This window comes from Olea europaea, unplaced genomic scaffold (genome assembly GCF_002742605.1).
Source record: "Olea europaea var. sylvestris unplaced genomic scaffold, O_europaea_v1 scaffold1960, whole genome shotgun sequence".
In the NCBI taxonomy this organism is placed as follows: domain Eukaryota; kingdom Viridiplantae; phylum Streptophyta; class Magnoliopsida; order Lamiales; family Oleaceae; genus Olea; species Olea europaea.
In genome coordinates this window covers 113,140-133,345 of record NW_019237447.1, presented here as the reverse complement: position 1 = coordinate 133,345, position 20,206 = coordinate 113,140, and the positions used below count along the sequence as shown (strand labels likewise).

The 20,206-nt window shown below is 38.7% G+C and overlaps 2 protein-coding genes across 2 annotated transcripts; one reads left to right on the top strand and one right to left on the bottom strand.

Annotated features, from left to right (window-relative positions):
• Positions 1-193: 193 nt before the first annotated feature.
• Positions 194-10,189, bottom strand: LOC111379272. The gene is made up of 2 exons (XM_023002630.1): positions 9,610-10,189; positions 194-917 (listed from the first exon to the last, which is right to left on the bottom strand). Exons 1-2 carry the CDS (start codon positions 10,134-10,136, stop codon positions 461-463), a joined length of 984 nt encoding a protein of 327 aa, XP_022858398.1. The 5' UTR covers positions 10,137-10,189; the 3' UTR covers positions 194-460.
• A 1,270-nt stretch (positions 10,190-11,459) lies between these two features.
• On the top strand, positions 11,460-12,476 carry LOC111379274. Its single transcript, XM_023002631.1, has one exon. The coding sequence runs from the start codon at positions 11,460-11,462 to the stop codon at positions 12,474-12,476; it is 1,017 nt and encodes a 338-aa protein (XP_022858399.1).
• Positions 12,477-20,206: the final 7,730 nt, after the last annotated feature.

Genomic DNA, 20,206 nt, shown 5'->3' with positions numbered 1-20,206 from the left:
CTGTTCCAAATAAAATGTTAGAATAAAAGTTATAATCGATTGAAAGGTTTAGAACCACAACTGCAATTATTTCAAAATATAATCGAGGCAGTTAACAGGATAGATGACGAAAAAATCCTAGACAGCCTAGCCATGTTGAAATAATTTACTTTGAAAAATCACTGCTAGCTAAAAATAGTCATTGCAACAAAGATTGCATCATATAGTTATTTGAGTTATGTTATAAAGGAGTTGAAACGAGAGATAATCATGTTAATTTATAAAATGTAAGAAATCTTCGAGCAAGAGAGAAAATGACAAGTTGAACAAGATCAACTGAATACAACCAAAGACTAAGCAAAATTTACCATTGCTTCCCATATAATGAGATTAGAGCACTCGAGAACTCCAATTGCCACATTCATGGACTACAGTTAGTTTTCTATGACCTTAAGTTGACGTCACCTTTTTCCCTTCTTCTTTAGGACAACTTTTTAGTTGAATCCACATCATTAGTAATGCCATGCATGTCCTCAGAAGTAGAGTTTTCAGAAGCAGTGATACCAGTTGAATATTTTTTTATTCTCAAAGAGATGAGAATGCTTGATAAGATCCCAAGAAGAGGAAAGACATATGACCAGATCTGGGATCTCTGTGAGCCAGACGCTGAAGCTACAGCAGTACTTGCAAGGCTGCCAATAGAAGTATTTTGCAAGATCATGGGTAGGCAGCCAATTGCTGTTGGAAGCAAAAAATCCACAAGAAACGAAACCTCTGTTGCAGCCAATGCATAGTTAATTACGTAGGATGGCACAGGTGAGAAACGGGCAAGAAGAACAAATCTCCATCCATCTCGCTCCACTCCCTTGGAAAGCAGGTGAAAGTACTTATTTCTCTGAGTCCATTTCGCTGCAGAGCTAGAACTTCTGAAGATAAGCCTGCCAAAGAAACACAGATGATTCAGATAAGCAGGATACAGTGTGTACACACATTAACACATGCATGGGTTGACAGATAATAAGTAACTGCGTGGGGGTAAGAGCGAGAGAGGGAATAATGCCTCGTATTTTAGATAAAGGAGTACAAGGTTATCATCAATAGATGGGGGGAGGGGTGAAATATTTGATCCCCTTTTAAAGAAGAAAAGGGGGGAAAAATGTTTATCATCAACAGATGGTATTAAAAATTCACTCATCACATACTTCCAATAGATTGTAGTCGACCTTCGAACTTAAGTTTTCTTCGACATATTGACCTATATTAGAATATATCACCGACGACCAATGGCACTTAAGACAACCAGACAACCCAAACAAAATTCAAATTCTCAGATCGTCTTGGAGAGTAAACAAAGAAAAAGACAGCCCATCCCAAACAGAAAAAACTAAACATAGCATTATTCAAACTGCAGAAGAATAATCTCTCAAAGACAAACAACAGCCATGGAAAAAACTGCATACCATCCAAAGTGTAGAAGTGATCAGATTGAAAAAGGATCACAATTATCAACTCATAAATCAAAGAGTAAACTGATGGAGATCCAATTAGATACTCCCTTGAAGACTTACCAAGATTGGACACTTATTTTACGAAGAAAATTATTAAATTATGTTGAGAGATTTTCTTTTATTTACCTTTGTTAGTTCAGCCTCGTTTGGGAAGAATTTATAAACGGTTTAATTTTTAAATAGATAGAAATGAATGATGGAGTTCAAAATGAAGTTTGACATTTATAAATTAGCCAAATGGAGGCTTAATAGTGTTGCTTATTTACGAGACGTTCAACTGTAAGTACAAGTAGGATTTACATTGTAACACAGACTTTGATTATTGAATAAAAACTATTCTCTCTCTCTCTCTCTCTCACACCTTTTTCTTTCCACTTCTTTCTCTCTGTTCTCTCCCTTTTCTCTTCTTCGCCTTCTCCTACAATTCTAGTTCTTGTTAAGAGCCTCTGTTGTCAAATACCTTGCCTTACTATCCCCACTGACATCAAAATTGACTTATTAATAGAACATATAACTGCAAAAGAAATGTGAAATATTTTTACGCCTAATCTCACCACAAAAATGTTGAATTCAAAATGGGAAAGGTAATTTAACAGGTAAAAATGCAAAGCATAGAAAACTAAGAACATAAATCAGCTATTGTCCTCATTAATCTTTCCAAACCCACTATTAAACAGAATGAAAAATCGTATTCAGATTTCACATGTAGGGTCGTTCTTTCTTGGTTACAATTGTCACTTCATTCTTTGTGGGCAGGCATAACAAGATTATAATGTTATTTGTATACACTATCCAAGCTTTGTACTAAAGAAGCTGCTTGGAAGGTCGAGTTTCAACTTGATTTTGTTCACAGCTTGAGTTGGTCAAAGCAAATATTGGACAAAGTGAGCATACATTTCACACCCTGAACTCTGAGCAGAGCATAAACATTCTTGCGGTTAGCGAGCCAAGCTTGAGCAGTTGTACATTTGGTGCCGAAGAGCTCTTTATATCCCCCAAGATCTGAAGAAAAATTGTGGACATGCATATTTAGAATGGTAGGTGGGATGAACTATGTCTTAGAAAATAGTGCTAATGGGTACAGAGGCAGAGGTGTTCCAAATTAAGAGATTTCAGTTCAGCATAATGGTCAGTACACTGCAATGGGAAGGATGCAAAAAAGAAGTGGAGATTCTTCAAAAGTTGAGATTGCCATGTGTCAAAACAATAAGCTGCATGCTGGTTCCGCTGCCAATTACTAGACACAACGGACAGGGAAGACCATTTAAAGAAAATGTGAACATCACAATACATTATGTCGTCTTTTTCTTAAATTATCATCAAAGACGAAGAGAGGGGGCTGGTGATACGTGCCCCTTCCATAATTCTGGGTTTTTAAAATGTAATTAGGAGAGAAAATAAAATCGTTATTTTATTCATAAGGGAAAGATACACACACATATTGGGAATTCTATATTAGGAAGGATCCTTATTAGGGATCCCTATAATTGAGGAAATATATATTCTGTGATCTGTACATTCTAAAAAACTCTCCTCCCTCAAGTTGAAACATAAATATTAATCATGCCCCACTTGTTACAAATATAGTCTACTCGAATCCTATTTAAAGCCTTTGTGAAAATATTCCCTAGTTATTCTCCAATTTTCACATATCCTGTAGAAATTAAATTTTGTTATACCTTCTTACGAACGAAATGACAATCAATCTTAATATACTTAGTTTGTTCATGAAATAGAGGATTAGAAGCAATATGAAAAGCAGCTTGATTGTCATGCCACAACTTTGTTGATATTGAAACCTTAAGACCAACTTCAGTTAAGAGCTGATATATCCCACATTATCTCACACACAGATTGTGCCATAGCTCTATATTCTGATTTTGCACTCGATCGGACACAACATTTTACTTCTTATTTTTCCACGAAAACAAATTTTCTCCAACAAAAACGCAGTACTAATAGTGGATCTTCGGTCAATCTTGAAACTTGTCCAATTTGCATCTAAGAATCATTCAATGTGGTTATGTCCATGATTTCTGTAAAGTATCTCACATCCAGGAGCTCCTTTTAGATAACACAAGTTCTGTTCTAAAGCTGCCTAATGGTGAACTGTTGGGGAAGACATGAATTGATTTACAATTCTGACAGGATACGCAATATAAGGACGAGTTACTGTAAGATAGTTCAATTTCCCAACCAGTTTTCTATACTTATCAGGATCTTCAAATAAGTCACCATCTTTGGTAAGTTGCAAGTTAGGAAGTATTGAAACATTGCTTGGCTTAGCTCCTAGCTTTCATGTCTCAGTTAACAAGTTAAGCACATATTTTCTTTCAGATAAGAGAATGCTTTTCTTACTTCTTATCACCTCAACTCCCAAGAAATACTTCAACACTCCTAAGTCTTTCGTGTGAAATTGGGTGTGAAGAAAGAACTTTAGACTTGAAATTCCCATAGTATCACTGCAAGTAATAACAATCTTATCAACATACACAACAAGGAGAATAATGCCAAATTCAAACTGTTTGTAAAAGACTGAGTGGTTAGACTTGCTCTTTTGCATTCCAAACTTTTCCATTGCCTGACTGAATTTTCCAAACTACGCACGTGGACTCTATTTCAAACTATATAAGGACTTTCAAAGATGACACACTTTCCCATACTCTCCTAAGCAACAAATCCAGGTGGTTGCTCCATATGGACCTCTTCCTCGAGATCACCATGTAAGAAAGTATTTTTTATGCCTAATTGATGTAAAGGCCAATTATGTGTAGCTGCCATAGAAATGAACAAGCAAATCGATGTTAATTTAGTTACAGGAGAGAAAGTGTCAGAGTAATCCACACCATAAGTTTTGGGCATAGTCTTTAGCCACAAGACGAGCTTTAAGTCTAGCCATTTATTCATCAGGATTGATTTTAACTGCAAACATCCATTTGCATCCTATAGATTTTTTTCCTGCAGGTAAATTTACTAAATCCCAAGTACCATTAGCATCTAAAGTGTTAAATCTCCTATATCATAACATGATGCCAACCAATATGGAATAAAGCTTCATGAACATTTTTCGAAAGAGTCACATAGTCTATCGAGACGACAAAAGAGAAAGAAGAAGAGGACAAATGATCATAAGAAACAAAGGATGCAATAGGATAATTACACTGACGTTTACCTTTGCAAATAGTGATAGGTAGATCAAGATCATCGGACACTGGATCTGATGTCAAAGAAGAGCCAGGTGCCGAACATTCATCAGGAAGGTTTCGTCGTCTGGAATACACCTGGCCAATAGGTGATGGTGGTGTGGGAACAACAGGTGTCTAGTAAGTGACACGATAAACCAACAGATCATCATCATCATCTCCCTCATCGAAAGAAGTAGAAGATGTAGGAAAGAAGAGAATATGTTCCGAAAAGGTAACATCAGCTGACACAAGATACTTGTTAAGGCTTGGACAATAACACCGATACTCTTTTTATAGACGAAAGTGACACCAAAAAATGCATTTTAAGAATTTGGGATTTAATTTTAAGAGAGATGTCCCAACTAACAATGTGCTTTAAAACGAGTTAGGACACCTAAACACGCAATGGACTTGGGCATCTCTAGAATATAGAGATTGCCTGATTCATGTCCTTTACCAATATTCTTCTTCGTTATAAGTTCCTGAAAAAGATAATAATCAGGAAAAAATGAGATACAACAGTTTAAGGTCCGGGTAAGTTTGTTCACGGGCATTAAATTTAAAAAAAAAAAAATTGTGATAGACTTAAAATAGAGGATAAGGAGATATTAGGAGTTGAACTAATAGTTCCAGAATCGAGAACAGAAGTAGAACCATCAGCTAAAGTGACATTGGAAGGAGATATATGCGCCTGAAAGGTGGAGAAAAGACTAGGATTACTCGTCATATGATTTGTGGCACCAGAATCAATGACCCATTTTAAGAAAGAGGAGAGAAGACATGCATTAGGTTTACCTGTCTTAACAATGGCAGCAGTAGGATGAGATTAATTTTTTAATCCTTTTTGGTACCGAGTGAATTTGCCAAATTCATCTGCAGAAACTGTAATGGTCTGCTCAGAGGAAGAGATGGGTATAGTAGTAGTTGCAACATGAGCTGAGTGAGACTTTTGAGATTTATTGTGCAATTTTCGGTACCAATATTTGGTATGACCCTACTCATGACAATAGAAGCAGACAACTCCTTCATTCTAACTTCGATTGACTCGACTACCTGTATTCCCACCTCTTGTATTATCTCTACTACTGCGACTGTTAAGAGCACTAGAAGACTAAAGAGATGAAACAACAGAAACACTAGTATATGTGCGAAGTACTCCAGTAAACGTTTTTTCAAAGATGAAATCTCAACACCAGAGATGATCTGGGATTTGGTAGTCTCAAACTTAGATTTAAGACTAGCTAGAAAACTCATTACAGTCATTTGCTCTTACTAAGCTTGCTGAACTTTCACATCAAGACTAAAAGGTAGCAAGATATTCAATTCTTCATGGGTTTTCTTGAAATTTATAAAATAATCCTGAAGAGAATTATCCTATTGTTTAGCACGGTAAAAACCTTTACAACCTTCATAAATACGTGACACATTCCCTTTCCCGAAGTACATGAATTCTAAAATTTCCATTAATTCCTTAACACACTCGCAGTGATTAATCAAGCTATCTTTGTATCAATGGAATTACAGACTTGTAAGAATAGTTCGGCATCATCTCTTAGCCATGTCTGGCGTATTATCCATTAGTGGATTTTCAGTAAGATGATTGTCCATAGAAATACTCCGTAGATAAATTCGAACCATCTAACACCAATCTAAATAATTTGGACCAACTAGCTTATGCTCCGTGATTTTGGACATTACTGGAATGAAATCAGTTATAATTACATTCTTTTCCTTATCAACCATAGAAACAAACCACAGGATCCAAATAATAAATTAAGAAAAATATTTTCTCAAATCAAACAAATGACAGCCCAAAATAATAGGCCTAAACAACCTAAACCCAGCAAACAAACAAATCAATTCACGAGGGGGTTAAACACATGTAACCAAAAATAACAACCCAATCAGCCCAATACCACAGCCCAATACAAAGCTAATAAAAAAAGATGATGGCCCAAAGCAGTGAACGACACTTCAATCCAACCCGAGATCACGTAAAGGCACTGGAGAAGAAGACCCACGTCGAGCCAACTCATAGGCGACTGGAGAAGAAGACCCACTTTCGACGAAGCTCACGATTTAGGAAATCCACTGATCGCTAAAAATAATTGGTCCGGCAAGAGACCAGCCTTAGATATGCCAAAAATAAGAGCGCACCTTTCGACAACACTAGAAACGACGACTGACGACCATAGGCCATCCCAAGTAAGACAATCAAAAGACCGATTACTTAACTCTGACCTCGATGACCATCAATCAATTGCTGAAACACAAGGGGCGAAGATGACACTACGACAATGAAAACAGAAATCAAGTGCTATCACCCAACAACTTAGTCTTAAGGAAGAAAGTTAGGGCTCTGATACCATGTAATTATGAGAGAAAATAAAATCGTTATTCTATCATAAGTAAAGATACGTACGTACGTACGTACATACGTACATACATACATACATACATATATATACATATATACACACACACACACACACACATTGGGAATTCTATATTAGGAAGTATCCTTATTAGGGATCTCTATAATTAAGGAAATGTATATTCTATAATCTGTACATTCTATAGCATAAAATAATTTTTTACAAAAAAAAAAAAATTGTAAAATTAAAACTTCACTTTAATACGAACAGCATTTCATTTCCTGAACCATTTTCTTTTGAACAAAAATCTCATCAAATTTGGTTGAACGCTCGATCCTGTATGAAGAAAGTTGTGAAAAATGTTCGGAGGAGACAACTCTAGTCATGGCAGTGGGTTTTTCAACTTTTTTAGTAAACTTGAACACAATTGTGAGTTCCTTCACTTACGGGGAATGAATTTTTGTATTTGTTTACTTTATGTTAGTATTTATGTGCATGGGTAAATTATACGATTTTCATTTATTTCTCGAATCTTTTCGATTTTCTGAGTTCCACGTCTTGTTTAAAATAAAAAATTGTTGGCCCTCCTTTTCTGTTTTCTTCACTATACTATTTGTATTATTATGCACAATTAGCTCAAAAGTTGATTATTCTTATCAAAGTTTCTAAATGAAGTACGTAGCTTTATTGGTCTATCAAATGTTTCTCTCTCAATCAGCTACCAGCACACAGCCAACCATCATAATGCCGTCAACCACAGTAGCACCTCTCAAACCAAAAATTGTGCCAGTGATTATCATTCTCTTTTATGATTAGTTTGTCATCTCAAAACTCAAGAATGAGCAAACAATGTTTCTTATCATTTATCCTGCAAGTTCTAAGACTCTTCCCTTGTAAACTAAAGATTATTATGAGTAATGTCAAAATCTAAGAGAAAACCAATGATGCTTATCTATAAACTATATTCAGGCACTCATCAAATGTATAAAAATAACAATTGGTCTCTGAATGGGAAAGATGGAAAAAGCGGGGTTGGTTGGTGTGTTGATCTATGATTCTCTTCCAATCTAAGATGGATATTAGTATATGGAGGCAAGAAATGGAGGGTGAGATGACACATTCATAGAATTCCTCCCTGATACCATAATATATCTTCGCTTAAATCTCTCATGCTAAAGAACCCTGTTCAATTGATAATTCTATGCCGAATCTGACATCAAGTTTTTAATGGACTCGTGCTTGTCACATTGATATGGTTTGCTGCCATAACCAACAAGTTCATGCAAACATAGGTTAAGAATACAAATATATACTCAAAGTTTCGGTTGAATTTCTCGAACTTGTAATGACAACGATGCTTCGAAACACAATGCAAGAAATGAAACTTCAATTCATCAGCAAAAGGGGATGGATGAAATTATCAGCCGGTAATACCATATTCAAACACAGTGGAGCTTACAGTTAGAACTTACACAATAGAAATTACAAGTAATTTTTGAGAACAGTTGCCAGTTTGGACAATTTTTGAGGGAAATAGAAGGCTGGGAACATCACAGCAGAGGAAGTTCAGTTCATGTACAATATTGGTCATTGCTGATGGCATGGTTCTAGTTTGTGGAGGAGATTTACAATCAATCTGATGGAAGTAATGAGCTATGAAGTTGGAAGAATCAAGACAAGCCTAAGAGAGAGCATGAAAATGTGTTTATCGTAGAAAAAGTGCAGTGACTCTTCCTTGCAGGGATTACTAAAATTCACTAAACCCATTATGGATATGTGAAACGTGACTCTTCAAATGAAATTTTCCATGATTGATTACATGAGTAGAGGCTGGAAGTCTGTTATCAATCAGCAATGAAGCTTTGGAAGATATAATTTGGTTTAAGTGAGGAGAAGAAGGAAAACATGAAAATTTAGAATCAGTAATATACAATAATGGAAATTGTTAACCCTGATACGTTGAAAACAATGAAGATCACATGACAGAATTTCTATACCTTGGGAGCATTTTAAGATATACCTGTACTAGAAAATTCTCTAGCAGAATTTCAAAATAAAGTAAACTGAGCACTGTCCATATTTTAGTTATCCCCGATAAGATGTTAGTAGATCTTCCCTTTGATTCCCACAACTATACAATCAGAAGTTCTCCTACCTTTCATAAATTCACTGACAATGCTACCAACTAGACAAGTGGAATGTGATTTTGAACAAACTATTAACAAATCACTCCAAAACGGTCATAGATTTTCAAGAAGGATTAACGCTAGCCTAGATCAATTTGTTCCCGAATTTCTAATGATCCCAATTGAGAAACCTTAACATTACTCAGTTTTCTTTTCTGACTAGGTAATTCTAAGTAATTCCATTTTTCATTCGAAGTATTCCAGCACTTTTTGTCTCAGGAACGTTATACAACCAAATATTGATAGTCAGAAACAGAAACAGAAATGAAAACTGCAATGTTTAATAGATTGCCTATACGAATACACCTATTAGAAAGAAAAGATGAACAGGACCCATGATTAGTGAAAGAGAAATAAAAGAGAAGAAAGGACGTGCCTGCCGATCCAAAAGGAGAGGGAGGCCCCAAGAATCTTGGCAGAGAAGACGCATAGCAGTGCGGGCAAAAATCCGAACAGCACGGAAGCCCCGGCCTCGAAGAAGACGGCGTATGGCAGGCAAAGCGCCAATGTCAGAGTGTGGACTCCGACGTATGCAGGGATAGCCCAGTAACCCAGTCGATCGGTCATGTCACTCAACCATTTCATCAGGGCCGAGTGTTTGCTTCTGTCCCAACCCAGCTGATTCCCCAACCGAGTCCTCATCATAACCACACCCAATACTGCAACCACCACAACCACCAAGCCCCATCTTCTACCCATTTCTCTTCTTCTCTTTATCTTTATTTTTATCCCTCTTTTCGTGTGAGTTTGAAACTCTTTGGATTCGCAGACACAATTCAGATAGCAATTTCTCCAGCGAGAATGAGATGAAGAAATGGAGTTTGCTCGACTCCGCAAACGACTGAGGAGGGGAAATTTGACATTGACCCAGTCAGTTGCCCATATTTGCAAGGGAAATGCCATGGGTACGCACACAACCTTCACATGGAGGTGGCCCACGTGTAATAAAGTATTCCTAAGCGCTCACGTGTAAACACGCAACATTTTCCTATGGGGAATTTACACAAATGTCACTAAATATAAAAATGCACAAAAAATTGTCTTGCACAATTTTTTTGCAAAAATGTTACTCCCCCCCCCTCCTCCCAAAATATCCATATTACCCTTTGACACCTTTTTAGGAGCAATAAATGCTTGATTTGAATGTTATTAATGATGTGATGTGATTATTTATTTATCTTTATTGTTAATATTGAAAAAATGAATATTATATTGTATAATATGAATTTTTGATTAAAAAAATGGGTGAAATGTGTACAAAGAGCACACACAAGTAAGAGTTGAAATAGCTTCTTCTTCTTCATCATCTCCCTTTCATTATCAACAAGGCATGAAAGAAAGCTATTGATCAATTTCAAAGGTGAGGTAGTAAAAAAGAAATTTTTACATGTCATACTTGAGTACTTTAAATATTCAATAAAACATGGTCAGAATTAATTGTCCATATTTCATCTCTTATTCATTGGTTTTTTATTCTTGGTATATTTTAGAAAGGGAAGAAATACCAATATTCTCAAGAAAATGTGAATCATTTCATATGTAATTCTATATTTAATGAAACATTGAATTATACTTTCTTTGTGTGTGGGGATATCAGTTGAAGTTGAAGTTGAAGTTGTAGTTGAGAATTGATTATGACCATTAATGTGTTGCAATAAATTCCTGAAACAGTAAAATACATTTTTTTGCATGCTCCCCGAAACTTATGTCGGTCAAGTGTTGAGCAGTTTCGTAGAAATTGTCGGGTTAGACATTTGAACTGTCGAAATCAACATTTAGTAACTGTCGGGATGGGCAGAGAATTCAATCGTCGATTTTGACACCTGAAAAGCTCTCTTTTTGGTATTACATAGATCAAAGTATTGTAATGAGCCAATTTGACTGTATTAAATCTTTCGACAAAAATATGCAGAATTATGACTTTTGTACTCCCAACTTTTCAGGTATGGCTCAGGATTTGAGATTCATCGTGTCGCATGGGGGGAACTTTGTTCGCGTGGATGACGAATGGAAGTGGAGAGGGGACAAAACGACTTCCATTTTAGCGCCGAAAAATATTACCGTAACAGAACTTGTATTAAGATTGAAGGAGAAACTTGGTATTGTTGAACCCCGCAATGAAATTGAGTTGAAGTTCAAAATCCCGAATTTGAATATACCTCCGGCAGAGAGGACCTAAATTGGTACATATCTATTTATAAAGAGACTGCACTCTGCGTCACTATTATGGAAATTGAGGTCCCCAGTGTTGACATGGCGAGGGAAGGAAACTGTGTAGAGAATCGGTTCAGCCTAACGGAATGTCCCCAGACTTTAAGAAATGGTGAGGTCAATCATGAGCATAGTGGGTTGAACAATGAAGCACCCGCACATTCAATTGACCATATCGAGGCTGCAGCATCCGTTGAGCACTTAGAGAACTTGTTACATGGTACGAATAATGCTATTATTGCTGAAATTGACCAACCTGTGTCATCACATTCCATGAGTTTAGGCACAGATGAGTGGATGGCAGCCGTCGTTCTCGTCGAAAAGCAAATATTCTTTAGCAAGAAACAATTGTACTCAAAAATTCGTGTGCTTGCTTTGCAAGAGAAGTTTCAATTTCGGGTGAGTAGGTCAAGCATGAAAATGTTAACCGTTGTATGTGTGGATGATAATTGCAAGTGGATGCTACGTGCTTCTACTGTCAAGCAATCTGCAATCTTCATGATCCGTAAATTCATCAACGTGCACACATGTTCCCTTGATTTTCGTCGTAACGCACATCGACATGTCACTAGTTCTGTAATTGCCGAGCATATTGTAGGCAAACTGGATACTCCAGGTCGATCGTATGACCCTACCGCTATTGCACGTGATATGGAACGTGAGTTCGGTGTGAAAATCAGTTACAACAAAGCTCGTAGGGAAAAGCTTCATGCCTTAACTATGCTACACGGTACACTGAAAGCCAGTTTTCAGAAATTGTCTTCATACTGCCACGTCGTAGGAGAGAGTAACCCAGGGACAGTAACCCACATAGAACTCGATTCTCAAAATAGATTTCATTACTTCTTCCTAGCTTTCGGTGCAAGCATTCGTGGTTACACGCAGTACTTGAGACCCGTTATTTGTGTTGATGGCAGTCATCTGAAGGGTCCATACAAAGGAACACTTCTACTGGCAACTGCTCAAGATGGTAACAAACAGATATATCCGTTAGCATGGGGGATCGTGGATGCTGAAACCAATAAATCCTAGAAGTGGTTTATGTCCAACTTGAAAGAGCTTATAGGGGACTCCGAAGACCTCGTATTTGTTTCAAACAGAAAAAAGAGCATTGACAAAGCTATTACTCAGTTGTTTCCGTTGTCTTACCATGGTTGTTTATCTGGCATCTCGAAAAGAACCTCATACAGCGATACAGCAACGCAAGTGCAATACTTCTATTCAAACGAGCTGCTACGACATATCGGGTTGAGGACTTTGAAAGACTCATGGGACAGATTCGCAGGGTGAGCACAAGAGCGCACGGGTACTTAGAGCGTGCAGGTTATTCATTTTGGTCCCGAGCACTATTTATTGGCCACCGTTACAACATCATGACGAACAACAACGCTGAGTCTCTGAACTCCATGTTGAGAGAAGCCCGTTCTTTACCGATAACTTGCTTGGTCGAACACATTCGGAGTACTTTGCAAAAGTGGTTTTATGAATGTCAGAAAAATGCGACCGATTGCAGTACAGTATTGACGCCGAGGATGGAAAATGAGTTACGGATGACATTTGAAACTGGAACTAGGCTTCGAGCCCAGTTGTTGACAAACAACTTAACTCAGGTTGGAATATCCAACGACGTGGACATAGTTGACTTTTCCGAAGACACCTGCACGTGTCGTGAGTTCCAACTAAATCGTATGCCATGTGCTCATGCAACTCGTGCTGCTTGCTTCAAAGGGAAGTCATTGTATGACCTTTGCTCTCCTTATTACACATCTGAATACTGGATGGGTGCCTATAGCAAAGCTATATATCCTGTTGGATGTGAAGCGGACTGAGTTGTTCTCAGTTTAATTACATCTACTCCTATTTTGCCACCACTCGTACGTCGCCCTCCAGGTAGACCACCGATCCGACGTAAGCGTTCAAGACACGAGTCTGCATGGTCGAGCAGGAAATGCACTCGTTGTGGTCGTCTTGGTCATAATCGGAGCACATGTTCGAACCCTAATATATCACAAGTTCCCTAAACGTTGTTAGTGCAATCGACGTTGTATGTTCAATGTTCCTTAGTGCCCTGCACCTTACAAAGTTATGTTATAAATAGGCAAATGGAATTCTAAATTGGGACGTTGTCCTTCTCTTGTTGGACTGCTCGCATCATGAACCTCATTCAAAATTTTTAAGTTCAATATTCATGAAATATATTATAATTTCTAAAATCGTCCACCACGGAAAGAAATCAGCTCTAAATAAATAGCATTTCATAACATCCAGCAAACGTGGTGCAAAATATAGATGTAGGTTAATTTGTTGATCCCGACAGATAGAAATCTGTAATTCTCGACAGTTCGACCGGACTGGACTGGACTATACACAAAATACACTACCCGGATTACGGCGAAGGGAAATGTTCATGCAGACATTTTCGTTCTGTGTTAACCAACTGCATCCCTACAAAAGAGTGGACTGTACACTACTAATTCACTACACTCCACGGCCGACATTTCACTTGTCGTCGACAACCGAACTTGCTCTCCCCCTGTCTTCACCTGACTTGTCAGATGAGATGATAATGATCTCGTTCTCTGGGACGTACGCCAGCCCATCGTCGTCCTCGGAATCCCTCTCGTAGGCAGCGTCGACCGAGAGCACAGCATCAAGCACATCGTTCTGTGACAAACCATCGTCACTCCCTACATCTTCCAAGTTCGGGAAGGGAACAGGGGAAATGGGTCTCCTACCCATACGAAGCTCAATTTCGTCATCGTCTGACGAAATGTAGATTGAAAATAATGGAGAGGAACCGGGAACCAGCATCGGCTCATCCATGTTGAACGGTTCAGTGCTTCCTGTGGACGAACTCATTATGCTTATGTAGTAAAGTATTGATGAAACGAAATCTGTCTTTGAGAGCCTCAAATTCTCACAATGATATTCCACTAAGCTGTCTAGAAGTGTGAACAATGTGACACTGTATTTATAAGCAAGTTGAAGAGGAAATGCAATTATGGTCATCATCTACCCAACCACCAAGTCCAATCTCCTTGTTAATTTGAAAAGCAACTGGTGTGATGGTTCAATAAATTTATGGTACTGTTATCCCCCATTTCCCCATAATTAGTAGGACAATTAACACTCTTTATTATCTTTGTATAATTCAGTACATATACATTCCTGCACCTGAAATGCCTCTGTGCAAAGTATTCCCCAGCAATTGTGGCATCTTTGTAATTGTAGTGCTTCAAAAAAATGGGATTACATTATATTCACACACGTGGTATACCGAGTACAGTTCTTATCAAATATTTTGAAAAGTGGTTGTAAGTTTGTATAGATGCTTGATAATAATGCCAATTTAACAACGATGTCAACATTGAGCATAGAAGAGAAGAAATTCTGTAGTTATTATAAAAATAAAAATTTTAATCACTATAATGTCCATCTTCTACACTAGATTGCAGTTTAGTTCCCCTTTTACATGGGTGGACATTCTTGGTGCCATCTAATTGATGTTCTAACCTGGAAACAAGGCGTACTTTAACGAGAATGCAAAGATCATTTTCTAAATTTCAGAAAAATGCTTATCATGTCAATTTAGGTTCCGACTGTTCACGTAATATAAGACATAAACAAGGTATCAGACTATGTCATAACTTAAGGCAAGGCAAAATGTGGGACGCTTGTCAAAATTCCAACGCACATGTCAAATGAAAATGTAAAGCGTTAATGTTAGAAGAAACGTAAAAGCAAGAGATTAATTGTTCAAGTCTACTACGTTCACCATCTGCACGCCTCGGCAGGTAAGCAAAAACCAAAAACAACCCCATCGTCCTGCCATCACGCCACTTCATTCACAATTACTTCTTCAATGTCTTTCCCCTCCCCCTCGTGTACGGAGTCCTCGTCGCAGGAGCGGGACGTCGTAGCCGGGCGGAGCGCCGTCTGGTCGTAGAAACTCGACCTCTTCCTTCTAGTACAGCCGCGAGAATAGGTACGTCAGCGACGAGAACAGGTACGGTAGCGACAATACCTTCATAACAATGGAAGGGGCCCAGTGAGTTACCGTCAATGACATTCACTAACCATACGTATTATACACAGTAGTAATGCATGCAATGAACTTACCTTCGCCATCTGTGACGTTGCAACCGTCAATCTCTGCATCGCTGACCGCGGTCGCATCTGAGGGCTCTGTGGCAGCTCCGTCTTATTAACAGAAAATACGTAAATGCATAGCATTCGACGAAACATTAGGAACCAAATGCAATGACATGAAATTGTGAAAAGTGCTTGTAATGGACGCAATACCTTCCTGATTGTAAATTGGAGTGGGCAACGGCTCGTGCTCGACGTTTGGGCATGGTGCAATGTCAGCTCCCTTTATTGACAACAACAGTAAAATAATGTGAGCACATTTTTTATTTCATGTTTCGCAACATGCGTACTCGATGAAATAATATGTTTCGAATTGTGCATGAAATACCCACTTACCTAGCAAGTCTTCAGTTCCGACAAGCAGCTCCCCTTCATCCCTGCATGGAGGACTGTATGCTCCGACTGTGGAAAGCAACAGTGACGTTATGAGAGCACATTACATCTCCGAACTCAAGCATCGTACAATCACCAGGCAATAACGTGTAGAATCACTCGTTAATAATGCACGTAGCTGGAGGCTGTGAACGTCCTGTGTCAACTCCCAATTCAATTGGCGTGGGCAATAGGTCTGTGCCTCGTCCATGTACATCTATATCCCAATTGTAACAAGAAAAAAATGACTAACCTTGTGGTCGATTTCCAAAAATATAACCGAATAGCACACGTTTGATTCATACCTTGTGGGAAACAACTTGAAGGACCGGGCTCGAAAATGGCGCCCGTTGAGCACGGAGCGATGGTAGGGGGATGTGGGGCCACCTGGGCAGCAATGAACTCACGGAGTCTTGTACATTCAAATGTCACGTGCTGTTCAATTTCAAGCCTCACAGTCCGGAGTCGCATCTCGAAGAGGATTCTTTGGTCGAGTAGCAGCTCCTCGACTTCCCCTTTCGTCAAGCTGGAAGCAGATGTTCGAACTGGCAGTGAGTTCATCGTACGCCCTCGCTCTGGTGAACGAATCGGTGCCCCTGGAGGGGAGGAAGAGTCACTGGTATCCTCACTGTTGTTGCCTTCGCTATCACTTCCCGACTCCCCATTGCTCTCATCATCTCCAGATGTCTCCCCATCACCACTTCGTCCACTACGGACTCAGTCCTCCAAATCTTGACCTCCCGATTGTCCACCAACTCCACTTTCGACGTGTAAGGAATGAATCTGCGGCGTAACCACATTCCTCAAAATGTCATCAAGCACGGGCACCGGGGGATCGTCGTACGGCACGAGAGAGGACAGATATGGCTGCTCAACCTCTACATCAGTGGGACGGAGAGTTGTGTACACATGCAGCTGCGAAATGACGTTTAGATAATCACATTAGAACGTGCCAGATAGTAACATGATGGTAAAGGGGAAACAAAGACATGTCGAAATTCTACCTGTACATTCTTGAAAAATGCATCGTATGTACGATGTTGTGGCTGCTTTCGAGTGGACCAACGAAGAATTCGTGGTAGTCGTTCATCGACTCGCTGACCAAAGCGTTCCCCAATCTCCGGAATTGCCTCGAACGCCCAAACCTGTTACAGCAACAGAAACACATTACAATTACAGAGATTATATGCACAATGCGATGGGGAAGCCGTGAACCGTGCATGAAAAATTACAGAGATTATATGCGCAATTACAGAAACACATTCAAATTACAGAGATCATGTGCGTACTTACATGGCGATGGGGAAGCCGTGAACCGTGCATGTAATCTCTTTCTCCTTCCTCCTCTTAGCCTTTTCAAATTTTCTTCCAAATCTGCCCCGGAACCAGTGCAACAATCGTTTATATCCAACTTTACCCCAGGGATAGGAAAAAAAGAAGTCCAGGTCATCCACCATTGATAAAAATGGCAAATGGATACCGACATTATTATCTGGAGCATTGAATACTCCCTCGACAATTAGAACAAGGTCTAGCTTGTAGCGATCAGCATGGGTTGTCGATGGTCGGGCAGCAGTACACTGTAGTTGTGCCAATGATACCTTATCATTGGACTTAAAGTACCTCTCTTTTAACCTTTTCCTCTCAATCAATCGATCAAAATCGTCCCCCTCGGGGAAGGCACCGCATCTTAACCCCGTCACAGCAGCGTACTCTTGTAGACCGAATCTCATTAGGTGGCCTTGCACATTGAACCAAAGCTCATTCGCCTTTTCTGTGCGGATTGTTCTAAACAGTAGCTGTAGGATTAGCTGGGCAGAGAATTGAATGTCTGGACTATCAGCCAGATACCCAAGGGGGGAGTTGCGAAAGTCCTCACGTTGCCGCTCGTCAAAATGGTCCATCACAGTCTTAACAGACTTGAGGTTGCTGCGTTGGGAAATGTGGGCCCGCAACCGTGCGTCTTCTGGAATCAGGAATTCAAATTCCATATGCCCTGCAAGGTACGTTGACAAAACCCATGAGATTAGATTATAAACATAAACAATATTGTATAATGTCTAACGCTATAAGGATTCAACATCATGGATACGGCAATCTGTCGAGAACTACAGAGATCATACATCGGTATCGACAGATTGTCTGTGGACATCTGTCGATACCGATGGTTGATGTTGAAATACGCATGATAGGCTAACTGTCGAGAAAAACAGAGATTCAACTGTCGGGGTCGACAATTCACTGGGAGTTGCTATGCGTGCTGCGGGGTGCAAGTTGAACATATTAGGCAGTGCCACATACAAGTATGTTTCAGAAGTAATAACGGATGATGTGTGAAGGCAGATATGCATGCTAGAAACTGGAAAGATAGCCAACTGTATTTATGCATATGTCACCATACAAGCACGGGTTTTAACGTAACTTACATTTAAAAACGCCCCATATGTTTTAACGTAAGTTATATATAAAAACGCCCCATATGTGTAACCTACTTGAAAATGAAAGAAAGTGTTATGAATCCTCACCTGGTATATACAAACGGGAGGCTTGAAATAGAACACTTATGAATGTGTCCGGAATATGACCTCACCACCGAAGTGAGAAACACACGTTCATAATTATTTCCCTAAACAAAAAATCTGACATGAAAGAGTGTTGAGCAATGTTGGCAACACTATGATGATCATTACTAACATAGAGATAGAGTATACGAAAAAAATGAAAAGGACCTACGGATTCGTAGCCATTCAAGTTATCGTACTTATTATCAAAAATAGGAAACAAATTAAAAGAAGTGAGCATAAATGGAGACTCAATATGAAACAGTGAAGGATATGTATGCAAGTGATTTCAACGAAACAATTTTAGAGGTCAAAGTACGTAGGACACAATATCATACACCTCAACTATTTGACGAATACTTAAGACAATCAATGACACCATTTTGTACACCTCAATATGGTCAACAGTAATTGAGACAATCAATGAAATGAAAAAAATAACTATTTCTCCATCCTAGGTATTCCATCAAATTGAGCAACCAAATCCTAGCATGAGAGAGTTTTTCCCTGAACCAAATGAAATCATCGGAAACCAAATCTTCTTTACAACGTGTATTACATTAATTGACTTTTGCAGTCGCGGGAATTGGCTGCACCAAATATTCCCGTGTATGTATGAAGTTATACATCGACATTCCATGGAAATTAAATTTAATTAGAGGGATACAAAATTCTACAAGCACAAGATGTTTCGATGTTCGTGTCTTCTGTCCAATGCAAACAAAAGCCCAGCCACAATAAAGTAGGAAAACATACCCCATAAACCAAACCCCAACTTAGTCCACGAGATTTTCAACCTGTCTTATTCCCAGAAAATAATAATAATAACACAACACAAAATGTTTGGAAATGGGAAGACAGATAATAACAAATGTGAAGAGGGTTTAATCACTTAACCAAAAAAGCCATAAGTGGATCACTGACAAGACAATTAATCAGTTAAACACCAATTCATCATGCCATGAATAACCTGCCAGTAAGATTATGAAACTCGACAAGTGCACTACAAAAGCGTAAGCAAATGGAATAGTAACTTAATAATTCACATGAATTACAAAAATTTAGCAATACTCCTTCAAACATAGTGATTTCCAAGCTTTGACAATAACATTTTACCACAAGGCAAGACTTCTATCTTTTTCTTTTATTTTCCACAAAACAGAAAAAGTGCAAACCTGTACTTGAAGTTGGTGCTGCTTGAGGTACTCAATTGCTTCATCCAGCATTGAAGCCTTGTTCGTCTAACACAGTTGCAAAAGATAAACATTTGGAAATAACAAAGTAAACCCCATTAGATTTAATGAAATCAACACTTCAACTATCCGCTAAAGAGGAAAATAAAATAATTTGTGGTTTCTACCTTGTTTGAATTTGGAATTAGATTTTACAACGACTTTGTGTTGCCATTAATCCTGCTCCTCCTCCTTTGCCAAATGCATCTCATAATTTCAAAACACGGGACTCGGATTGGAATATATACGTACAAATTTCAAAATGAAACATATAAGGAAAAAAAGAAGAAGTAAAACTACAATTTTCTGTCTATAAAAAAAGAACCTTTTTGAGACAAATTATACACTTCAGTTGCTCGGGTAATCTTCGATGAGTTCCGACGTGGTGTTGGCTTTGGCAGTGCCTCTTCTACCAAGGCTTCAATAGCATCCTACATATGATAGCTAT